At 41.3% G+C, this 22,259-nt stretch overlaps 2 protein-coding genes across 2 annotated transcripts in view; both read left to right on the plus strand.

Moving 5' to 3' along the window:
- The first annotated feature begins 3,173 nt into the window (after positions 1-3,173).
- LOC139909113 (cell adhesion molecule CEACAM3-like) lies at positions 3,174-15,463 on the plus strand. Its single transcript, XM_078290606.1, has 12 exons — positions 3,174-3,188; positions 3,863-4,195; positions 6,964-7,284; positions 8,669-9,001; positions 10,951-11,283; positions 11,454-11,617; positions 11,739-11,865; positions 13,603-13,653; positions 13,870-14,075; positions 14,510-14,651; positions 14,762-14,859; positions 15,307-15,463. The coding sequence occupies exons 2-12, from the start codon at positions 3,943-3,945 to the stop codon at positions 15,355-15,357; spliced, it is 2,079 nt and encodes a 692-aa protein (XP_078146732.1). The 5' UTR covers positions 3,174-3,188; positions 3,863-3,942; the 3' UTR covers positions 15,358-15,463.
- A 3,309-nt stretch (positions 15,464-18,772) lies between these two features.
- The window catches only part of LOC144542894 (cell adhesion molecule CEACAM20-like), a 34,837-nt gene continuing 31,350 nt past the window's right edge, over positions 18,773-22,259 (plus strand). Inside the window, exons 1-2 of the mRNA XM_078290438.1 lie at positions 18,773-18,887; positions 19,378-19,710. Of these exons, the coding sequence (XP_078146564.1) occupies positions 18,839-18,887; positions 19,378-19,710 (382 nt within the window). The 5' untranslated portion in view covers positions 18,773-18,838. The remainder of the gene's footprint in view (positions 18,888-19,377; positions 19,711-22,259) is intronic.

Below are 22,259 nucleotides of genomic sequence, written 5' to 3' on the forward strand. Positions count from 1 at the left end.
AAAATTCAACAGACCACACTCATGCGTAACTGTTGTATAATCGTAATATTACAGTAGAAAGTGTTCTTTACTGCTACTATTGCCATGACAGTGATGAAGTGTATATAGGTGCATACTGCGGCATGGGAAATTAACTAACAAGGTGAAAAAGTCATTTTTAATTTCATTTAATTGTGACTTTAACATGCTCAAATTCTACGCTATTATTTTGAAGGAAACCCCGCCGGATTTCCGGTCTGGTTCTGTCTGTCTGCCGCGAGCTTGACGCAGCTCTCTGTTTTCCACAGTGACGCAACTGATCCAAAGTGACAGGATTTTTACGGTAAAAGCCCCCAGAACTCGACTCTCCGACCTTAACGGTACAACATGAGTAACAGTTTACAGATGCCAATGTTATATAGCCTATGTGTGTGTGTGTGTGTGTGTGTGTGCGTGCGTGCGTGCGTGTGTGTGTGTGTGTGTGTGTGTGTGTGTGTGGAGGAGACCCAAACTTTTATTGTTGTGGTTTCTCTTTTCTCCCTGGCCCTGTGGGCTTGTCTGGGCAAGTCGAATAGATCAAACGATATGGGGTTCCCAATTCGTTAAAACCATGATACCATGTAATAAATAAAAGTTCAGTGACAACAAAGTCTGACTGTGCAGAATTCTGTTTATTTCTGAGCCACAAATCTTTCCAGCGATGCCATTGGCTGCTAGAATGTAAACAGCAATTTTAAAATGTCATTACAAAGTGACAATCATATAATTTGGATGGAGAGCTTGTGAAACTGTGATGGTCAAGAGTCTCATTTGTGATTACTACAGCAGAATAACATGGAGCTGATATCACCATTCATGTTCCTGACCCATGATACGTATTGTCACATTTTTGTTCTGCGATATATTGAATTTCAGTATATTGTCCCATCCCTACTGGCAGTAGCAGCCACATTTGAAGGAGTAGTTTGTAAAATAAATCATCATATATTGCATTTATTGCATTGTCTTTCACAGATGTGATGGCTAATTAGCTGATGTGGTGATTTGTGGACATTGGGTAGGTTACTTTAAAATGTATTCTATTGCAGTTAATTACCTCATCAAACTGTATCAGTAACGTAGTTCAAGGGATTCTACTCAAACTCAGTAATGTATTCTGATTCCTTTCAGTTACTTTCAGATTGCTTTGCCATATTTGAGCTATAAAAGGTAACATACCATAAGAAAAAGTGAAAAATTACAAAGTTCAGGAAATTAATTTCGGATTTGATACAAACACAAATTTTCTTCTGCCACTTTTATACCGACAGAACTGAAGCTTTTTAAATGGCCTTTTCCCAGAAGTAATCCTGTCATTTTTCACAAGTATCTGTCACCAGAGTACATTTTTAGGTAATGTAACAGAGTATTTACTTTTGTTGTAGCCTATTTAAAATACAGAACGCTGTCACAACCTGTTTGTTGATAACAGGCCAGTGATGAGCTTCACTCTCAGATCCAAACACAGTCAGACGCAGGTTGGTTTAAATATGAAGTCATTATAAACATCCTACTGTTTACTTTGGCTGAATCCCCAAGAGAAACTGTTGTTTAAAAAATCAGGATTTGCTCTTTCCAGCAGTCAGAAATTACAAACAATGGTCTGGTAACGAGCTGGCTGAGAGATATCAGAGTTTTGTTGCATGTAATTTTGATTTTATTCTACTGTTTTATATTCAAGAAAGAAGCGGGCTGCTACAATGGCTGCAACTGTAGTTTAGTTTTAGTTTATGAAACTTTGATGAAAGTTAAAAGAAGAGAAACACATGCAACACACACACACACACACACACACACACACACACACACACACACACACACACAGACACACACCTAGAAGAAATTGAAGAAGTCACAGTCTACAGAGTGTCTTCATCATTACAGTATGTTGGGACAGTGCCGACACTGAGTCCAAAACACCAAAGCAAAGAGTGCTTCACACCAAAGTTGGTGCCAAAATTAAGAACATGTGTAATCAATGTTGTAATCTAAAATCTTTATTATTTACAGAGTTTTTCTCTCTCTCTCTGTATTTTTCTAGATATCCACTGGGTGTCAGCAGCGTCTTGCTGAACATTTGGCAACAGGATTCAGTATTTCCAAATATGTTCATGAAGACATTTCTGCTTATGTTTATCACAGCTTCTGGCCAGAACCATTTTCATATTTATTTATTTTTTAACATTATTGCAGTATGTTATTACAGTAAATATCTCTAGACCTACTTTGATGAATGTTAGCTGCTGTGGCCACTGGCAGTGATCAAGATTCAGACTTCCCCTTCCTCAGTATCACCTATATTATATATATATATATATATATATATATGACCCGGGTGCTGTCCAGCAATAAAGCGCATGGCATCCTAAATGAGACCTGCTCAGGTGTGATCAATCAATGGGCTATTATGGCTCACAATATATAATATATAGGTGTTGTAGTCGCTGTGAGTACGATACAATGGCTGTCAAAACTAATCGCTGTGCTTAAAATTACAACATTTTCATTGATTTGTCATTTTAATTACAATAATAATCCAATTTTAAATCAGGACAAATGTACAAAGATTCCACCATGTTTTAACTACAGCTGGGTTTGAAGATATAGATGCAGAATCAAATAGAATGGTAACACTTTACAATAAGGGTACATTAATTAAGGGTTAATTAATGCTTAATAAGCATTAACTAACCCTTAATTAACAGTTAACTAATGTGTCTGGTAAACATTTACTAATGGTGTTCATGTTAACTAAGGCATTAATTTATACATTATTTAATAGTAATCTTTATAAACTATTAAATAATGTATAAATTAACACCTTTGTTAACATGAACACTATTAGTAAATTACACATTAGTTAACTGTTAACTAAGGGTTAGTTAATGCTTATTAAGCATTAACTAACCCTTAACTTAGTGTACCCTTATTGTAAAGTGTTACCAATTAAATTGATTTAACATCAGTAGCCTGTGTGTGTGTGTGTGAGTACATGTGTGCGTGAGTATCCTCAATTATTATCAATTATATCAAAGTGACATCATACTTTTTTTGTGCACAAAAATAATATTTAAGATAAATAGGATAAATCTTATGACAGAGGCATGACCTAAATTATTAGTTTGGCAGCAAAACAAATTCACCAAGAATTAAGACAAACAGAACAGAGGGTAAGAGAACACATTCAGAAAATCAGCCTGCTGTTAATTTGTTTGTGTATAGCTGGATAATTACAGAATTAGTCATGTCAGTTACGCAATAAAAAAAAGCAAAGTTAAGCAAGAGTCAGGTGGGCCAAGGAGGCGTTGGCGCCTGGTTCTCCTTATTTTTGGCACTCCCCCCCTCACAGCCCGGGTGTGTCTTGCTAAAAGCAGCAGGTAGTGGCGCGTTTTCTCTGTCGCCTGCTGGGACTTGAACCGTCCTGATGGATCTGAACATGAAGTCGCTTCTGTTTCTCCTCTCTCTTATTGGTAAAACTGAAAACTTTACTATTTTGTGATTTATTTACAGATTGAACAGGGATGTTATGCAAAGTTTGGGGTGTTTTGCTGTGTCTCTCTTACTGTAATTTGTTCATGGAAAATTTGTCCTGCAGGTTGCCCGAGGGGCGTTTTCTGTTTATTTAATGTTACATTCAAACTAAATTAACATATAATAGCCTATATTCTGTGGGAAACAGAATAAGAAGGACCTAGCCTATCCTTGTAAAATGTATTATATGATCACCCTATTTTTTTTTCATAATGAACACTCTAAGCAAAAGCAGCCCATAAAGGGCTTTTTGACCCGTCAGTCATATCTGACTGGTAAAAATGAACCTTGAAACTGGTATTCTCCATTTCAGGATGCTGTGCGGGGCAGGACCTCCTGCCGGAGGGTCCAGTGGACGCAGTTTTGGGGAAAACTGTGACTTTCAAAACACTGATGGACCCCAAACAGCCGTACATCGCCATTGTCTGGTCTTTCAGCGACGGGACTGACCTGATACCCATTGTTACCGTGACCGATGTGGCGGTGACGGTGACCGACGGTTACAAGGGAAGAGTGTCCGTGAACCGGACCAATGGGTCCTTGACCCTCGGGCCCCTGGAGGCGAAGGACAACGGGGATTATTCCATCAGTTTGATGACCGCTACAGAAGGGATTAAGACCGGAGAGACCAAGCTGCGAGTTCTGGGTGAGTCTTTATTTTGTAGTCGTTATAAAGACAGTTCCGGTCCTCCAATTAACTTTTAGAACTGACTCGCGCAGCTAGCTGCTGCCCGCCACGGTTGTCTAAACTGGGATTTTATTGAAATAAGTGCTGCTTTTTGGATCATATTCCGAATTGATCAGTGGCTCCTAACGATTCAGAAAAGCTCTTGAGTTCTATTTTGAGGTTTGCACCTTTTCCTACAAAGCCTATGATGGCTTTGTAGATAAAAATGTGCCAATGAAGCCATCTGTGATAATATAATGAGGTCAGACCTGCTCTTTCATACAAGTGACAACGATGAGTGAGTGATTCAGCATTCAGAATGAAACGTAAAGCTCCATGATAAACTGTGTCTATAGCCTGAAGTGAGGTAGAGGAGGCATGCATATAAAGAATATCACCATAATCAATCATAGGGAGAAATGTAGCTATGACAAGTCTTTTCCTTGTGGCAAAATTAAAACATGTCTTGTTTCTAAAATAGAAACCCAGTTTAATGTTGAGTTTTTTAACAAGGTTGTGTTTTTTTAATTTTTATTTTATTAGCTTTTTCAGAACAATAGGCTAATAACAACCACAACATTCATATTTGACACCAGTGGTAAAGGAATGTAAGCTAATAACAATAAAAACAAATATACATAGACATACACACACATACACACATATGCACATATACACATACAAACAAACATACAGTATCTGACTATAAATTTAAAAAAAAAGAAGACAAGCGAAAGTGGTGCAGAACCAGTAGACTATGTTACATTACAGTTACAGACAGCAATGGATAGGAGTCACAGCATTATTGATCTCATGACAGAATACAAAATAAACCTCATCAGCCACTCTCAATAAAAGCATGATATTGCTGCCACTTCAGGTGGTAACATTCCACTCTGTTAAATGACAGGCTTTCTAAGGCAGCCAGTTTACCCAACTGGGTGAACCACAGAGACACCACAGGTGCAGAGGAGGCTTTCCATTCCATAACAATAAGTTTCCGTCCCAGCATAAGGGCAGTGTGGACCCAGTCTGCACTGGACGGAGTTAAGTCACATAGCCCAGAATATACAAGCTTGGCAAGAAAGGGATGCTCTGGCCTATAATTTTTTCAATATGGATGGTTGACCAAAACCTCTGCACCTTTGAGCAACCCCACAGCATGTGAACCAAAGTGCCATCCTCAACATTGCACCTCCAGCACCTCGAGTTATCCACCAGACCCACTTTGTGCAGCCTGGACGGAGTCCAATGTCAATGTGTGTTTTAAATGTAAGCTTTGCATCAAGCCAGACTCCAAGGTATTTATAAGATGACACTTGGTCAATACACTTCCCATCAAGGGTTGAGATGTTGGGAACAACAAGCTGGGAGTGTGATCTAGAAAAATACATAAGTTTCGTTTTATCAGAATTTAGGACCAATTTGAGATTGTTAAAATCAGCCTGAATGGAATTAAGAGATTCTTGGAGGTCCTGGACAGCACTAGACAGAGAGGCGGCACAAGAGTAAACAATTGTGTCATCTGTGTACAGATGGATTTTTGAGTTTTTCACAGCTGAGCCAATGCTGTTTATGTAAATAGTAAACAAGACTGGACCCAAAATAGACCCTTGGGGTACGCCCCGGGCAATTAACCTGGAGGATGATCTCTGACCATCAGGAAGAACTCTCTGCGACCTGTCTGATAGTTTTCAAACCAACTGACTGCTTTGAAGCTCAATCCAATGTTGTGGAGCCAATAACTCCTGAACCGTGTGTCGTAGACTGAAAATTCTTAGGTTCATAGATTCTTTGGATGGTATATATTACTTCCAATGTCCACCATATTGTATTGTCCGCCATTCTGAATTATTTAAGAAAGACTTTTCATAATTCCTCCTAGGCCGTTCATCCGATTCACACGAAACTAGGTGTGTATAATCTTGGGCCCAAAGTCTCTTCCAAAGTTGTATAAAGGTTATTGATAGGCCAAATGGTTTGGCTTTTATCGAACAATAAACTTTTAACGAAACGCCCTAACACTAAATTGGCTATAACTCATTAACCGTTCACCTAATCAAGCCAAAATTTGAAACACATGTTGAGAAGTGTTGCATGAACAAACCCAATAAAGCATTTTGAGCTGTACCACTAGTGGGTGCTACAAATGCAAAAGGTCCATATCTCATAATCAACTGCATAGATTTTTATGAAATTTTGTACACATGTTCTAGGATGATGTCCCGGTTGATCCATGAAATTTGGTCATTATCAATGAAAGTGGGCGTGGCTTATTGCATAATAACCAAATCTTCATTGGTATTAAAGTCACAACTTCAAAAATTCATTAAAAATCAGCCGTATGTCCTAGAGATCTGACATTTTAAGGAAATATCGGCCGATTCTGAAGTCACACACCCCCCCTGTTTATAGCAAAAACTGACTGTGATCCCACAGTGTTGTCTTCCTAAACCGTACGTTACAGGAAAAAAAACAACAAGCTCTTTGGGAACTTTTCATTTGGCCATGCATGTACAGACAACTGCGTGAAAGCTAAAACATTCTCTCTCTCTTGTTCTTCTTCTCCTCCCATTCCCCCCCCCCCTACGGTGGCTGTCCCTGGCTCAAAATTACTAGGGCAAATATCCACAACAATATCACATCTTCCAGTTTTTTTTTTTCAAAACCAGCCAAAGGGCTATTTGACTTGTCATTCATATTTGACTGGTAAAAATGAACCTAGAAGCTGGTATTCTTTATTTTAGAATGCTGTGTCCTGCCGGAGGGTCCAGTGGACGCAGTTTTGGGGAAAACTGTGACTTTCCACACGCTGGTTGAGCCCAAAGACGAGTTCATCGCCATTATCTGGTCTTTCAACGGCAGGACTGAGCTGATTCCTGTTGTTACCGTGACCCAAGCAGGGGAGAAGGTGGCCGAGGGTTACCAGGGAAGAGTGTCCGTGAACCGGATCACCGGGTCCCTGACCCTCGGGCCCCTGGAGGAGAAGGACAGTGGGAATTATTCCGTCAACATGGTGACCACTGCCGGAGTGACTAAGACTGGGGAGACCAAGCTCCGAGTTCAGGGTGAGTGCAAAACTTTGTACTTTTAACACCGCCTTTGTTAGATACTGCTTCCTCAGGCTACTCTTTGGGATTTACTCAGCTCTGGATGTATTTCATGGGACTGTTTCCCAGCTGTTTGTGGGCATGGAGGTGGTGGGGTTTTTTTCTTTTTTTGATGATGTGATAGTTTGGGGAAAGACCATGAGTGAACATAATGCCAGACTGAGGGAGGTGTTGAAGCTGGCAAGGAAGTCAGGCCCGAAGTTGAAAAAAAGAAATGTACATTTGGGGTGAGTGAGCTTACCTATTTGGGTGATAAATTGTCTGGGGCAGGGGAACAACCAGATCCAGAGACAACAAGGGCAGTTGAGGAAATGCCACAGCCAACAAATAAGCTACAGAGGGCACTTGGTCTGGTCAATTACATGGGCAGGTTCATCCCAAACTTGTCAGCAAACACTAGGGCACTCAGAAGCCTACTGGAGACAAAACAAAATGGCAGTGGTATCATAAGCATATGAAAGAATGGGAAGAGATGAAAAATAGCTCAGTAACAGAGCCAATACTCAAATTCTATGACCCTAGTAAACCATTAAGAGCGTCCAGCCGTCCACAGTTTCATCCAAGGATGGGCTAGGAGTCACGTTGCTCCAAGCAGCATGACTGTCAAGGTCCAGTCTACGCAACACTGGGATCTGCACCAACGGACATGAGATGCAAGAACATGAGCTGCCAGTTTCAGAGGAGAAATGGTCAAAGATAGCCAGGGGAGACTGAGAAAGATGACATATTGCAGGACGTGATGGAGAGGATACAGATGCCCAGATAAGTGAGACTGAGCAAACCGTATGATGATTTTAAGGAAGAGCTGTGCATTGTGAATAGAGTCTGACTGAAAGGAACTAGAGTAGTGATTCCTTCTTCCATGAGGAAGGACATGACCAAGCTGGCAGATGAAGGGCACTTTGGCATAGAGAAATGTGAGAGGTGAGCCAGGGAGGTGCTGCATTGGCCTTATATGAACAGAGATATTAATATATAACCAGCATATTCCACCGGCTAATTAGCGATTGCGGATTATGATTTTAATTACACTGAGTTTGCTCTTTTTTCAGTCATAACGGCAAAGCAAGTGATCACACATGCCAAGTCAATATTCTCCAGACATGGGATCCATAAGATTGTGGTATCTGATAAAGACATTGACAATTCCATTATTCAATATGAATTCATCCAAGTCAGTGTTTCTCAGGCAGTTAACACTGTCGGCCCTTTATTGCCCATCTCTAAGCTACACACTCACCACGTCTTTTGTCAAAACCAGCCCATGCCACAGGGCTTTTTGACCCGTCACTCATATTTGACCTGTAAAAATTAACCTTGAAACTGGTATTCTTTATTTTAGAATGCTATGCTGGGCAGGACCTCCTGCCGGAGGGTCCAGTGGACGCAGTTTTGGGGAAGATTGTGACTTTCCAAACCCAGATTGACCTCAAAGAGCCGTTCATCGCCGTTATCTGGTCTTTCAACAGCGGGACTGAGCTGGTAAACATTGTTACCGCGACATCAGCAGGGGAGAGGGTGGCCGACGATTACCAGGGAAGAGTGTCGGTGAACCGGATCACCGGGTCCTTGACCCTCGGGGCCCTGGAGGAGAAGGACAGCGGGGATTATTCCGTCAGCGTGGTGACCGCTAGCGAAGGGACTAAGACTGGAGAGACCAAGCTGCGAGTTCTGGGTGAGTCTTTATTTTTTGTCCTTATAATATGATCCTCTGTTTAACTTTTAGAATTGACTCGCGCTGCTAGCTACTGTCTGCCACGGTGTATTTTGGTGGAAGGTTGTTGTTTAAAAGTTGGGATTTTACTGCTTGTTGGATTATATGTATGCTGAATTCAACAGTGGCCCGTAATAATTCAGAAAAATTATAGTTATATGAGTTATATTGTTTGTACCTTTTCCTATAAGCAATGCCACATTAAAGTACCAGATTTTTTAATGGCGTTATGTGTGAGGTTATCTCTATACATGAGCACATAGTTCGAAAGCCCCTGTAAAATAACTGATACAGGCACATCTGTTACTGGGTGAAGGTTTAGGCGCGGATCCACTAACATGTTGTAATTCCAGGCGCAGCGCAAATTCGATTGCAGGGGGAAATTGGTGCCGCCAACGCAAGATATTTACAAAAGCAGGGCACTTAAATGAGCGGAGCGGTTAATTAATTTGAATTGCGACTGTGTAAATATCTGGGCCAAAGTCACTCTGGAACGACATAACAAACAAAGTGAATGCAGTTGGGCACCAGAAGTGCTATTTAGCGGAGGTAAAAAGTATTGTATGATGTGAGGAGGTGAACCAAAAATGCCTACCACAAATAAAGCCAAATGAAGCCAAAGAAGAGCTTCAACTCCCTTGGAGGAGTAAGAGCAGGAGAGCCTGACTGAGCCGCAGCTGACAGGTGGGAGGGATGGAGACCTTGTGAAGGTAATGTTAAATATAGCTGGAGAAGCCGCACACAGCTCTCCACTGTCGTTACAATTATTATGCACAAATATTTTTGCTGCATTGTTTTCATCAAGGCAATGTCGCTGAGACATTGGCTCATAATAAGTGTCAGCAAATCCAGTGAAGAGCCTGCGACTTTTCCTGTTTGTATATTTAGGTAACAGTCTGTATATTGAGTGCGCATTCTGCTACTCTGACAATAGGTTTAAATGGTGTATTGTATTAGGCATGCGATCAAAAGATCAAATGTTAAGCTATGTAGATGACTGTGTCACTTTGATGTTGCAGCCGGTTCCAGAGACGGTCTCAGTGGAGCCATACTGTGCACAAAATGCTAACACATGCTTTTCCCAGGTTGTAAATTTCTTGTGCAATCAAAAGATGATAACGGCCACCTTCTCTTGATACCACGATATCACGTCCACTGCCAATTTCCATGATTCCCTCCCTTTATTTTGCGCTTCAGCCTTGGAACACCCATAAATGAATGTGCAATTAGACCAAAGTCAGTGTTTCTCAGGCAGTTGACACTGTCGCCCCTTTATTGTCCATCTCTAAGCTGATTCGTATCTTCCATTGCTCAACTCCTGTAATTCTGTCTGCTGAAATGTTGGTCTATCATTCTTATATGCACACATAATCACCGACTCCTATTGCTATCCATTCATCACCACAATTCAACTCTTGTATATTTCATATTCACTTGTCATTGCCTGATTGAGTGCGCCTTAGTGTAGTTATCTTTCACATAGTCATCACCTGTGTTCATTATGTGGGTTTAAATTCAAGGTTGGAATTCAGTCTTTCAGATGAGATCTGTTAATGCTGTCTGTATGTGGTGCCCTGTTTTTTAATTCCTATTGAAGCTGACTCTAAATTGTGTTGATATCAGACTCTTTGGGAACTTTCCATTTGGCCACACACACACAGACAACTGCATGAAAGCTAAAACATTCTCTCTCTCTTGTTCTTCTCTTCCTCCTTTTGTCCACCCCCCCCTACGGTGGCTGTCCCTGGCCCAAAATTACTAGGGCAAATATCCACAACAATATCACATCTTCCCTCTTACACACTCACCAAGTCTTTTATTAAAACCAGCCCATGCCACAGGGCTTTTTGACCCGTCACTCATATTTGACTGGTAAAAATGAACCTTGAAACTGGTATTCTTTATTTTAGAATACTATGCGGGGCAGGACCTCCTGCCGGAGGGTCCAGTGGATGCAGTTTTGGGGAAAACTGTGACTTTCCAAACACTGATGGACCCCAAAGAGCCGTACATCGCCATTGTCTGGTCTTTCAGCGACGGGACTGATCTGACATCCATTGTTACCGTGACCGAAGCGGCGGTGACGGTGGGCGACGATTACCAGGGAAGAGTGTCGGTGAACCGGATCACCAGGTCCTTGACCCTCGGGCCTCTGGAGGAGAAGGACAGCGGGGATTATTCCATCAGTTTGGTGACCGCTAAAGAAGGGACTAAGACCGGAGAGACCAAGCTGCGAGTTCTGGGTGAGTCTTTATTTTCAGTCGTTATAATGTGGACAGTTCCGATCCTTCCTTCAACTTTTAGAACTGACTCACGCTGCTAGCTGCTGCCCGCCACGGTGTATTTTGATGGGAGGTTGTTGTCATACAGAGCCGCTTCACCATGCAAACAAACTCCTCCTTCCTCTCTCCAGAGCCGGTGTCCAACTTGGTTATTAAGTCCAATGTGACTGAGGCGATCAAGCTCAACAGCACCGTGGCTCTCACCTGTTCTGCCAAGGGATCCTTCCTCAAGTTCTCCTGGACCAACGGCACCGCGCCCATAGTGGCCGACGGCAAGAGACTGACCCTGAGCGAGGTGAGGTTTTACTTGTGTTATGATTGTTTTTGCTGCACGTCAGCCATAACTATTAAGTTTATTAAGTTTATTAAAATGGACTGGTCCGGACTGGATTGGAGTGGATTTTACTGAATTGCAGAAAGCCATGTCCAGTACCCTGATCATCACTGGTGTCCTGAGGTCAGACCTGGTTTCTCCCATCTACTGCACAGCCGCCAACAAGCTGGAGATGGAGAAGAGCGCCCCCTTCAACCTGTCTGTCAGCTGTGAGTACTGCACCTCTAATTTTGGAGGTATATTCAGTCATATCCAGTCAGACAGTCAGTCATCAATGCTTCGTGAGATTGCCTCTAGGTGGCATCTTTGGCTGCGAGATGCAGTGTTTACCTAGCCTGATATGGAAGTGGAAGTCGTCATTTTGCATGACTTGGTATGCCACAGATAAGTTTAAAAAGGGCTGTGTTGAACAAATACCCAAGACATGACCCAGTACATCCACCAGCATTACCTTTGTTAGTTTTGATGTTTTACATAGTAAGGTTTAATATTGATTTTTGCTAATGAAATGATAAGCATTGGGGAAAGCGGATTACAATAGCACTGATGAGCGACTTCCTTACCTCTCGTTTATACACATTTTGGTTACCAGAGCTCATTCTCCAGAATTATTAAGATTTCATAGCGTTACATTGAATAGTTACTATAGTTTTTAACTTACCATGACAAACCTATGAATTCAAACCTTGACAAACCAAATATCGGACCTCACGAAGAATGGCAGAAATGCTAACTTACAGCCAACAAAATTACGCCAGACTTTGGTTCTCTATAATCCATGACTTTTTATGTAAATAAATGTTTGTTTTACTTCTCTCTATCACCAGTTGCTCGAACAGCAGTTATCCAACCCATATCCAGTTGATAAAAGCTTTTCCACTGTCTGTTCTAAACAGCCGGTGTCTGGTAGCTCTTTCCTGGGAAAAATCCTCTGCTACACAGGAAGTGATGCGTTTTACGTTTCCGGTTTGTTTGGAATTAACAGAAGAAGAAGAACTGGGTAGTTAGCATGAGCAGTGATAGCCACCATGGCTGCACAGACAGAGAAAAGAGAAACTCAAACTGCAGCAACAGAAAATCCAAGCTCCGCCCACACTGTTTGATTGACAGGTGATCTGTGGGAAGTGCAGTGCAGAAACACCACAGTGAGGCTGAGGGACAAAGATGGAGACTAAAATAAAACAAACAAGAATCTCACAGATTATAACTTTAAGAGAGAAAATAAACATTTTGGCTGTTTTACAGAAAGTGATTGGAACGTATACACACAACATGACGCATCTGGTTATCTACTGCTGAAGTAATTTTTATTCAATCAATCTACACTACACACTGATGACAGTTAAGCAGCCATTGGTATGACTGTATGAGTTAGTATGAGAGCAGTTTTGCTCGGTGCACCAAACTATACCGTATGACCTTTACATTTTACATGCACATCATTTTATAATTATAATAATTTTAATTTTATATTTAACTGATACCCGTATCCAGAGCCACTTACAATGAGGATGTGGTTAAAGTCACAATGAAGCAGCATTTTGACAGTATTTTGCAATTTTCCAGTCGTCTCTACCGGAGCCCTGAAGCAACAGATAACAATAAGATAAAAGAATCACTGATTATGGGGTTATATTACGTCCAGGAAGCTACACAACCCAAGCTACCTCCAAAGTTCACCATCCCTTTAATATTCTAATTTCCTTTTTAAATTTGAGTCGTGTGAACTACTCCAAAAAGTAGCGGGAAACATACCAATGGTACATGTTTGTTATCCCAACAATTTGGTTTGAGGTCATAGGGATAGGGTCATTTTATACAGTTATGGTGCCACTCGAGGCCACAACATTATCAATATGGATTGTGTTGATATATGTCAGGACAGATCAAATGTTGTGAATCTGCTCATTCTGAAGGTTCACAACACATTTCTTGCTCCTTGTCAGTTCTCCCCTGTCCGGCTTCTTCCAGTGACAGCCAGCAGTCAAGGCCTGACGGTAAATGTGTATCTTTATTTTATTGGCAGAGAAATATGTGCTGTGTTACAACTCTCAGTGAATGAACACAATTCACTCGTTCACAAGTTGCTTTGGACAAAAACGTCTGCTAAAATGACGTAATGTAATGTAATCTAATGTAATTGTTTCAAGATAATTAGAAAGCCTTTGTCAGTGACATTAATGTTCTGTGTTTTCCATTTTATTTTCTCAAAGATTTTCAGATGATGACTTTGCAGAAGTTGAATACAATACTGGACAACCAGCAGAAGATTATTCATATGTTGAACTCCACTAGTCTTCAGGGGGACGGGGGGCAGCAGGTGCTGGAGGGGCTGCGTCTGCGTCTGCCCTGCACTTCTGAGGAACAGCTTCAAAAATTAGAGGATCAGCTCCGGGACAAGGCGTACTTTAAACAAGTTGTGAGTTCATAATTTGGTAATGCGTAGGCTTATTCGGGGTCTTCTTCTTCTGCCCTGAAGGTATCTGGATCTCAGAAACCGCAAGAGCTACAGCAACCAAACATTTTGAATTTTGTCCAAAACACATTTTTCACAACTCCTCCTACAACTTTGATCCCATCTTCACGAAATTCGGCTCACAGCATGTCTGCCAATGGGTGGCGCTATAGCAACATAACTTTAAATTACCATAACTCATTGGCTTTAAGTCTGATACACTTGAAATTTTGCACACATCATCTTAGCACAAAGGCCCAACAGTAGCTGTCAGGATATAGTCATACTCTAAAAAAACATGTAGCAATCTGTCTTTTTTCTTAAATTTTATACAGAATAAAAACAATATTATATGCAACAAAACTCAAATTCTGATCAAAAACTCGATTTCTCCTCAGCTCAATTTTCTGAGCCTGGTTGGAGGGCAGACAGTATCAGATAATGTGAGGAGGACCATGATGGCTGTAGCTACAAACCAGGCCTGGAGCGCTTTCAGCCTCGATGGACAGAGGAAGAAGAGAGTGTCTACACTGATCAAACGTGAGTCAAGACATATAGTCAGAATCCACATCTTTATTAGATGAGCTTTTATAAATGTAACAAAAAGTATTCTAATGCCCAAAAATGATATGTTTTTTCTGTGGTTACAGGAGCTGTAAAGGCTTCTCTTCCAGGAGCCGTGGATGAAGATGTCGAGATGCAGATAATGGAGGTCCTGAAAAATGTTCCAGGGAGAGACAGGAGAGAGGTAAAACAGAATATTATAAAAAGAGAACTACATGTGCAGTAGCTGCCTGCAGCAATTAATATGCCAAGCATATTATCACAACTTGACCACAGTCAGTACATAACAAAATTCATTCTGCTCTGACAAGCCGTTCATATTTGTGGTTCATATTTGTTTTGATAGATTTTATGTTTGATATTTGACAGTGGAAACAGACAGGAAAGATTTTAAGATACTGCTATTGTGCCACATCTGTCATATATGAAATATTTTGTATAAAAATATGCAAAAGTGGCTTCATTGATAGGTGTTGTTACACACCATATGAACTCTTGTAGATGGCCCTCAGATCTCTCAAACTTTGCCTGCTAGTACCCTAACCCACTACAGAATAATAACAATATAATAAGAAAAATAACCAAGAAATGTGTCTGTCTTGTATCTGTTTCTTGTGTTCTCATTGTTTAGGTGTCAGCTGGTGCAGCAGCTCAGAGAAGAAAGCAGAGCCGGAAGTTGTGAGGAGGAAGTAGTTTAGATCTGGACATCTGCCTTCCACTGGTCCACCCTGGGGCCAATGATTTGAATATTTTTATTGATACATTATGACAATAAAACTACATTTTTACTTGTTTGTTATTGTTATTTTGTCATTTAACTGTTATGTCCCATTGTCTGTTCCCAAAACGACCTACAGACAAATTCAAAAGTATTGGGACAGTCTTGAGGCTTTGATATTTAGAATTGAAGAGTTTAATTCAAAAATATATTTGAAAAACATCACGCCTGCTTCTAGAAATTGTTGCTGCCATAAAAAAACTTTCTCTTTGGAAGTTATGAATTTGTTATTTTATGTCCTGTGCTGCCAAATGCGAACATCGTCTAGTCGACTGACGTGTTTTCCAGCCTTGCTTTGTGACGCACACCTGGGCTTCACCTGCTCTTGGTGTCATGATTGTTTATCTCTTTTTCAAGGTGTGCTTGGACCCCTCAGTCGTATATTTTGTAGTAAAATGGCTATAACAGCGTCTTGTTGCAGAGCCTTTGAGTCACTGAAGAATCTCCTCCATTTTATCCCCTACATTTCCTACTTGTCTTGTTTACCAGGCGTGATTAAAACTCACAAGACCAGACATGAGCAAATCAAACATGTCAGAGCAGTTTTGTGACGTGACAAATCTGGATGGAGGAAACAGAACTGGTTTATTCTCACAGCAGCAGGCAGCGAGGGAAAGGAACACTTTACTTTATAGACATTCACTGATTCTACTGATTGTAGTTATTATCTCTGCCAAGGAGGTTGTGTTTTCACCTGTTAGTTTGTCTGTCTGTGTGTTTGTCAGCAGGATGTCTCAAAAACTCATGAACAGGTTGCGATGAAATCTGGTGCACACAGATCGACCTTGGGCCAAGGAACAAGTGATCAGATTTTGGTGTTGATCTCTATGTGGAATTTCTGCCGTTAGACAATTATCATGTTTAAGACATCAATCTAAAACTAAGCGGAGATGGAGACTTGATTCCAAATTCAAAGGGGATGTTTGCAGGGTCAGTGGGACGATACGCCAGGACAGTGACAGGACACCCCAAAACCATAGTAGAACAAGACAGATCAGGTGACTCCAAGACAGTGGACAATGGCAGAAAGTCCCAGGACTCCCCACAGTGTCAGGACAGGTGCAGGACAGCCCCGGGTCAGAAATACAGGATTTCAACTGACTGGTTTCCTTAAATAAAGTGTAACTCAGTAAAATCTTTGACATTGTTGCATTTTTAGAGTTGTTTGAGAGAGATTAGAGTTTACTTAAGAGTCTACTGTGTAATATTCAAGAGAAGAAGAAGAGGCAGGACTGCTACAATGGCTGCCACTGTAGTTTTAGTTTAGTGCTAAAACAGTTAAAAACAAAGTGATGAAAGCCTAAAAAAAGAGAAGAGGAGGGGCAGAGCCTTTGATTGGCAGGATCAAATAACAAATGACCACATCAAACAAGGAATACTCGCAGCTATTAAATAATGAATGTCAAATAATGAAATCATGACATCTAGTGGCAAACAGTAGATCCACACCTTAACATAAAAATTAGATGAGGTTGTTTGTTAATTCATGTTTGTGGAGGCTTTTTTGTTCTTGTTCTTTTTTTTATTTTTTATGGTTGTCTTTTCATTATTTGATGCGAATATTTGTTATTTGTAGATTTTATGTTTTTGCCATTACATGTGATCATTTATTGTTGGATTGTGACACAGAAAATGTTCCGTACTTGTGTGAGTGTGTATGTGCATGTATGTGTGTGTGTGTGTGTGTGTGTGTGTGTGTGTGTGTGTGGGTGGGAGGGGGGTCAAGAGAGGACAGCCAGAGAGTATAAACATACAGATGAAGACTCAAGTTTGATTCATGTTGGATGTTGAAATTAAATAGATTAAAGGGGTAATAGTAGATTTTTCCTGGCCTATAGCGCTAAATGACCATAATCTATCTGCAGGGGGTTGACAGGGTTGTTGATCAATACCAATGACTCAATGATTACTTCGATTTATGGCTTTCAAAACTCACTTTCTGGCCTGTACTCTGTTTTGCAGCAAAAACTCCCGACCCACTGGAGTTTCAAGACAAATTCCCCCCTCAGTGTTTCTGTTGGGTCTCTGCTCTAATTAGTTAGCTTGCTGCTCTCTGTTATGAAAATGTGACTTTACTGTTAATGTCAGCTGCAAGCCAAGTAAGCTGTGCCAGAAACCTGTCGATGCTGCTGCAATTTACTGGTCACACTGTTGCCAAATTGGCAAATTTGTTGCCAGCCAAATTTGTAAACTTTCTCCAACCACGGGAAATGCTGTTAATGTGATTTACACTGCTTGTCCATCTAATCCAAAGGTGTCCGATGATCACAGTTCTTCCCATACACAGTAATGGAGGGAGAGCAGGATCGATGCAGCAAATATATACCGATGAGCAAATTAGTTTAAGATGTCATCTGGTGACTTTTTTGAGCAGCCAAAAGCTACTTTCCTCGGAAGAGAGTTGGCAACACAGCTCGGAGATGAAAAGTCATATATTAACTTATCGCCCCTTTAATAAGAAAGATATGCAGCAGCTGCTTCCTATTACTTTGAAGATGCCGTGACTTCTGATTTCACCGCTGATCGACTGGCAGAAACCAAACTCCATTCAGGAATCTGGCAAATTTAACGTGTTCTTGATTATCAGCATAAAATCTGGACTGGAGATCTTCTCTGGATCATCTGGAGCCACCGAGGATGTTTTTCTCTCTCTCTGTGTTTTCCCACATATCCACCGGGTGTCAGCAGCGTCCTGCTGAACAACATTTGGCAGCAGCATTAGAAGGGGGATTCAGTATTTCCCAATATGTTTATAAAGAAAAACAAATGTGTGAATGACAGATTTGAAGCAGGTGATTTCAAAACGACCTTTGACCTTTGTGTAGGAACTTTAGTAATTCACTCAAAAATGACTCGCACTCATTACGTGTGTTTTCATGTGTGTGTGTGTGTGTGTGTGTGTGTGTGCTTTCATGCGTGCATGCGTAGGTGTGTGTGTGTTTATGTGAGAGAAAGAGCCAGAGAGAAAGCATGTGTGTGTGTTTGAGAGAGAGACAGAGTGTGTGTGGGTGTGTGTGTAGAGGAGGGGGCGGGAGAGGATGAGTGTGTGTGTGGGGGTATGTGTGTGTGTGTGAGAGAGAGAGAGAGAGAGAGAGAGAGAGAGAGAGAGAGAGAGAATTTGTGTGTGTACATGTATATGTGTGTGAGAAAGTGTGTGTGTGTGTGTAAGTATGTGTGTGCATGAATGGGTATGAGTGAGAGGTGTGTATTGTGTGGGAGGGAGGGGGTGAGAGAGAGAGAGAGAGAGAGAGAGAGAGAGAGAGTGTGTGTGTGTGTGTGTGTGTGTGTGTGTGTGTGCTCACCTTGCCTGGGTGTGTCTTGCTAAAAGCAGCAGGTAGTGGCGCATTTTTCTCTGTCGCCTGCTGGGAAGACTTGAACCGTCCTGATGGATCTGCTGAACATGAAGTCGCTTCTGTTTCTCCTCTCTCTTATTGGTAAAACTGAAAACTTTACAAATTTATGATTTATCTACAGATTGAACAGGGATGTTACGCGAAGTTTGTGGTGTTTTGCTGTGTGTCTCATAATTTGTTCATGGAAAATTTGTTCTGCAGGTTGCCCCGAGGGGCGTTTTCTGTTTATTTAATGTTAAATGCAAACTAAAATAACGTTAAATATATTCTGTGGGAACCAGAATATCTCTAAGAGGAACATAAAAATCATATTGGGACTTCAACTGTGTCTGTGGTTCTCAGTAGTGACTTTATAGTACTTTATGGTGTTTTTTTTATTTATTTTTTCCTATAGTAGCGCTATAATATAGTTTTGTATAGTATCCTTGTAGAAGTTATTATAGGATCACTATTGTTCTTTTAAAAAAAAAAATCAAAACCAGCCATAGAAGGATGTGGAAGGCGGCATACCTTTTTTCAGTCATATCTGACTGGTAAAAATGAACCTTGAAACTGGTTTTCTCCATTTCAGGATGCTGTGCGGGGCAGGACCTCCTGCCGGTGGGTCCAGTGGACGCAGTTTTGGGGAGAAATGTGACTTTCGAAACCCTGATTGACCCCAAACAGCCGTTCATCGCCATTGTCTGGTCTTTCAGCGACGGGACTGACCTGATATCCATTGTTACCGTGACCGATGCGGCGGTGACGGTGGCCGACGGTTACAAGGGAAGAGTGTCCGTGAACCGGACCAATCGGTTCTTGACCCTCGGGCCCCTGGAGGCGAAGGACAACGGGGATTATTCCATCAGTTTGGTGACCGCTACAGAAGGGACTAAGACTGGAGAGACCAAGCTGCGAGTTCTGGGTGAGTCTTTATTTTTAGTCGTTATAATGTGGACAGTTCCGATCTACCGTTTAACTAATTGCCTCGCGCTGCTAGCTGCCGCCCGCCACGGTGTATTTTGGTGGATGGTTGTTTTGTCTAAAAATTGGGATTTTGTTGAAATAAGGGTTGCTTGTTGGATTATATGTATGCCGAATTGAACAGTGGCTCCTAATAATTCAGAAAAGGTCTTGAGTTGTATTTTTTGAAGTTTGTACCTTTACCGTTAAGCAAGGCCACATTAAATTGCCAGATATTTGAATGGAGTTATGTTTGACGTTCTCAGCATAGTACAGGAGCACGTAACCGATGAAGGCAGTAGGCACACCTGTTACTGCCGGGTAACAGTTAGTTTAGATATCAGTGCGCTAACTCACACCATTATGTCGCTTAGCAACCACTACATTCAAGGACTATATTGCTTGGCGGAACAATAAGAGTTAATCATATTATTCTTTTCATTTATTATCGATTAAAAATAAAAGATTTATTGAACATTTGCTTGTTAATACTCCACTTGGCTTGGTGCCTAACAACGCCTCTTGGCTGTTGTAAAAATCAGTGTAAAGTAGGCCTGCTGCAGGAGTGGCTTTTTGCTTCGGTTGAATGAGAACTAGTTTATCTGAAGTAGGCTATGGTCGATGGACCCGCAGGTTATGTTTTAAATTTGGCCTCAACATTTCAATTTCATGATTACAAAATGTTCCTCTTACAATCAGTAGTCAGTGTAGATAAGTGATTAAAGGGGGATTCACAAAAGTCAAGAAGACAGTAAGGCAGCAGCAGTGCTCACAGGATGTGCCATGATGAAACCTTGAAATCAACGGAAAATGGGTAAAACTCAGCAAAGTCTTTCTTAGGGCTGCTTAGGGTGTGGCTCTTGCTACTGTAGTTACTTGCGTGATGGTGGTGGTATGTGTGTGTGTGTGTGTGTGTGTGTGTGTGTGTGTGTGTGGGTGGGTGGGGGAACCATAGCTGTCCGTAGGAGTCTGTAATGACGTCACTGACTTCACTCACTGGGTGTTTTACAGCACAGTGTTGCTGGGTTTTGTGCCACCTTAGGGCAGCATTAAAAAAAACCACACAAAAAAAACCTTTCAGATTCACACAAGCCTGCAGAACCGTAAATGTTAGCTTTGGCAAAGACATCAAGCAATTCGGGAGTTGTTGCTAACGAAAGGTGCCAAGATAATAACTAAATGCCTCAATATTCTGTAGGCTATGTCCAAGGGTTAAATTCGGGAGTGTGTGTTGGATGGGTGTTGGTGTTGGTGGTAGTATGATGTGTGTGTGTGTGTGTGTGTGTGTGTGTGTGTGTGAGACCTCTTTACCTCTGGCACATCAGTTGTTTGGCTCCTGCACATAAACAAGGCAAGATCGATCATCAACATGTAAAAGCAAGCAGTAGACGGGACCCATCAGTAAACCCCCCCGCCCCATGCACGCACACACACACACACACACACAGAGACATATTAGAGATTCTCTGGGACGTTGTCATGCTTGCTTGAGTTTGAAGTGAGTCACATGTCTCCCACTTTTAATTAAAAAAGGGCAAGACAGGTCCTGTGTGTGGAGTCCTGATCTCTTCATACAGGGTCAATGACGAGATACGGCAAACATGCAAAAAATTTTTAAAAGTTTGCATACTCCGTGGGTGCTGTCACTCCCCAAACACCGTCCACATGAAACATTTGCACCTGCCTGCTGCCAGAAATGGAATAATATCCCAGCAAACATTTTGAAAACTCGTGTAAATATAAGGCCAAAACATCCATAGCTGCTTCCTGCATCATTTTGTGAATTAAGGCCCTAAATATCTTTCTTATATCAATTCAAAACAGTTTCATATGCTTGTTTATTTTGTTTGTTTTTGTGCTTGTTTGGGTTGACGTTAAACTTAGAAACTTTATTTTCCTCCAAGTACAGATTCGTTTTCGCAGTTTTTTACACGGAAAACAATAACGAACAGTAATACAGGATATTGGTGTTGGTTTCACAGCTTGTAAATGGAAAACTGAATGGAAAAACAGTAATATAAGACATCGGCACTTCTCAGCACACACAGACATATTGACACTAAATACAGCGATGTTATTGAAGAGGGACACAAAGCTCCTGCCCGAGCACGCTCTTTTTACTCTATCTGAATCTGAATCTGAACTTGGCCGCCTCACTTTCTGGGATGAAAAGTGAAAAGTGAGAGCCGGCTGTCTTGTGTTTCCTCATTTACCGAGAGACTTTTAACGCCGCGTCACATCCGCTCTCGGATTGGATAAACGGCAGATCGACTCTTCGTCCTCTCGTGATGTCACTCACTGCCCCGCAGATAGGCGCCTGTCCCTTCGCTTCACGGTCAAATACTGTAACCGGCATCCTTAATCCCTCCTATCTTTGGACGGTTATTTTTTTAAGCTTCATTTAACCAGCTGCACTCATTTGCATATGGGAGTTGCCCGGTCTTTATTTGTTTCTTTCTTTCTTTGCTCTTCCTCCCTTTGGCGCTAACTCTCCAAAAAAATGGCTTCCTT

The sequence above is a fragment of the Centroberyx gerrardi genome, chromosome 19, assembly GCF_048128805.1.
Source record: "Centroberyx gerrardi isolate f3 chromosome 19, fCenGer3.hap1.cur.20231027, whole genome shotgun sequence".
In the NCBI taxonomy this organism is placed as follows: domain Eukaryota; kingdom Metazoa; phylum Chordata; class Actinopteri; order Beryciformes; family Berycidae; genus Centroberyx; species Centroberyx gerrardi.

Coding starts and splice junctions, on each gene's coding strand:
- LOC139909113 (XM_078290606.1), top strand. CDS start 3,943: ATGGACCCCAAACAGCCGTACATCGCCATTGTCTGGTCTTTCAGCGAC. Junction 4,196..6,963: donor GACCAAGCTGCGAGTTCTGG/GTGAGTCTTTAT, acceptor TCTTTATTTTAG/AATGCTGTGTCCTGCCGGAG. Junction 13,654..13,869: donor CCAGCAGTCAAGGCCTGACG/GTAAATGTGTAT, acceptor ATTTTCTCAAAG/ATTTTCAGATGATGACTTTG.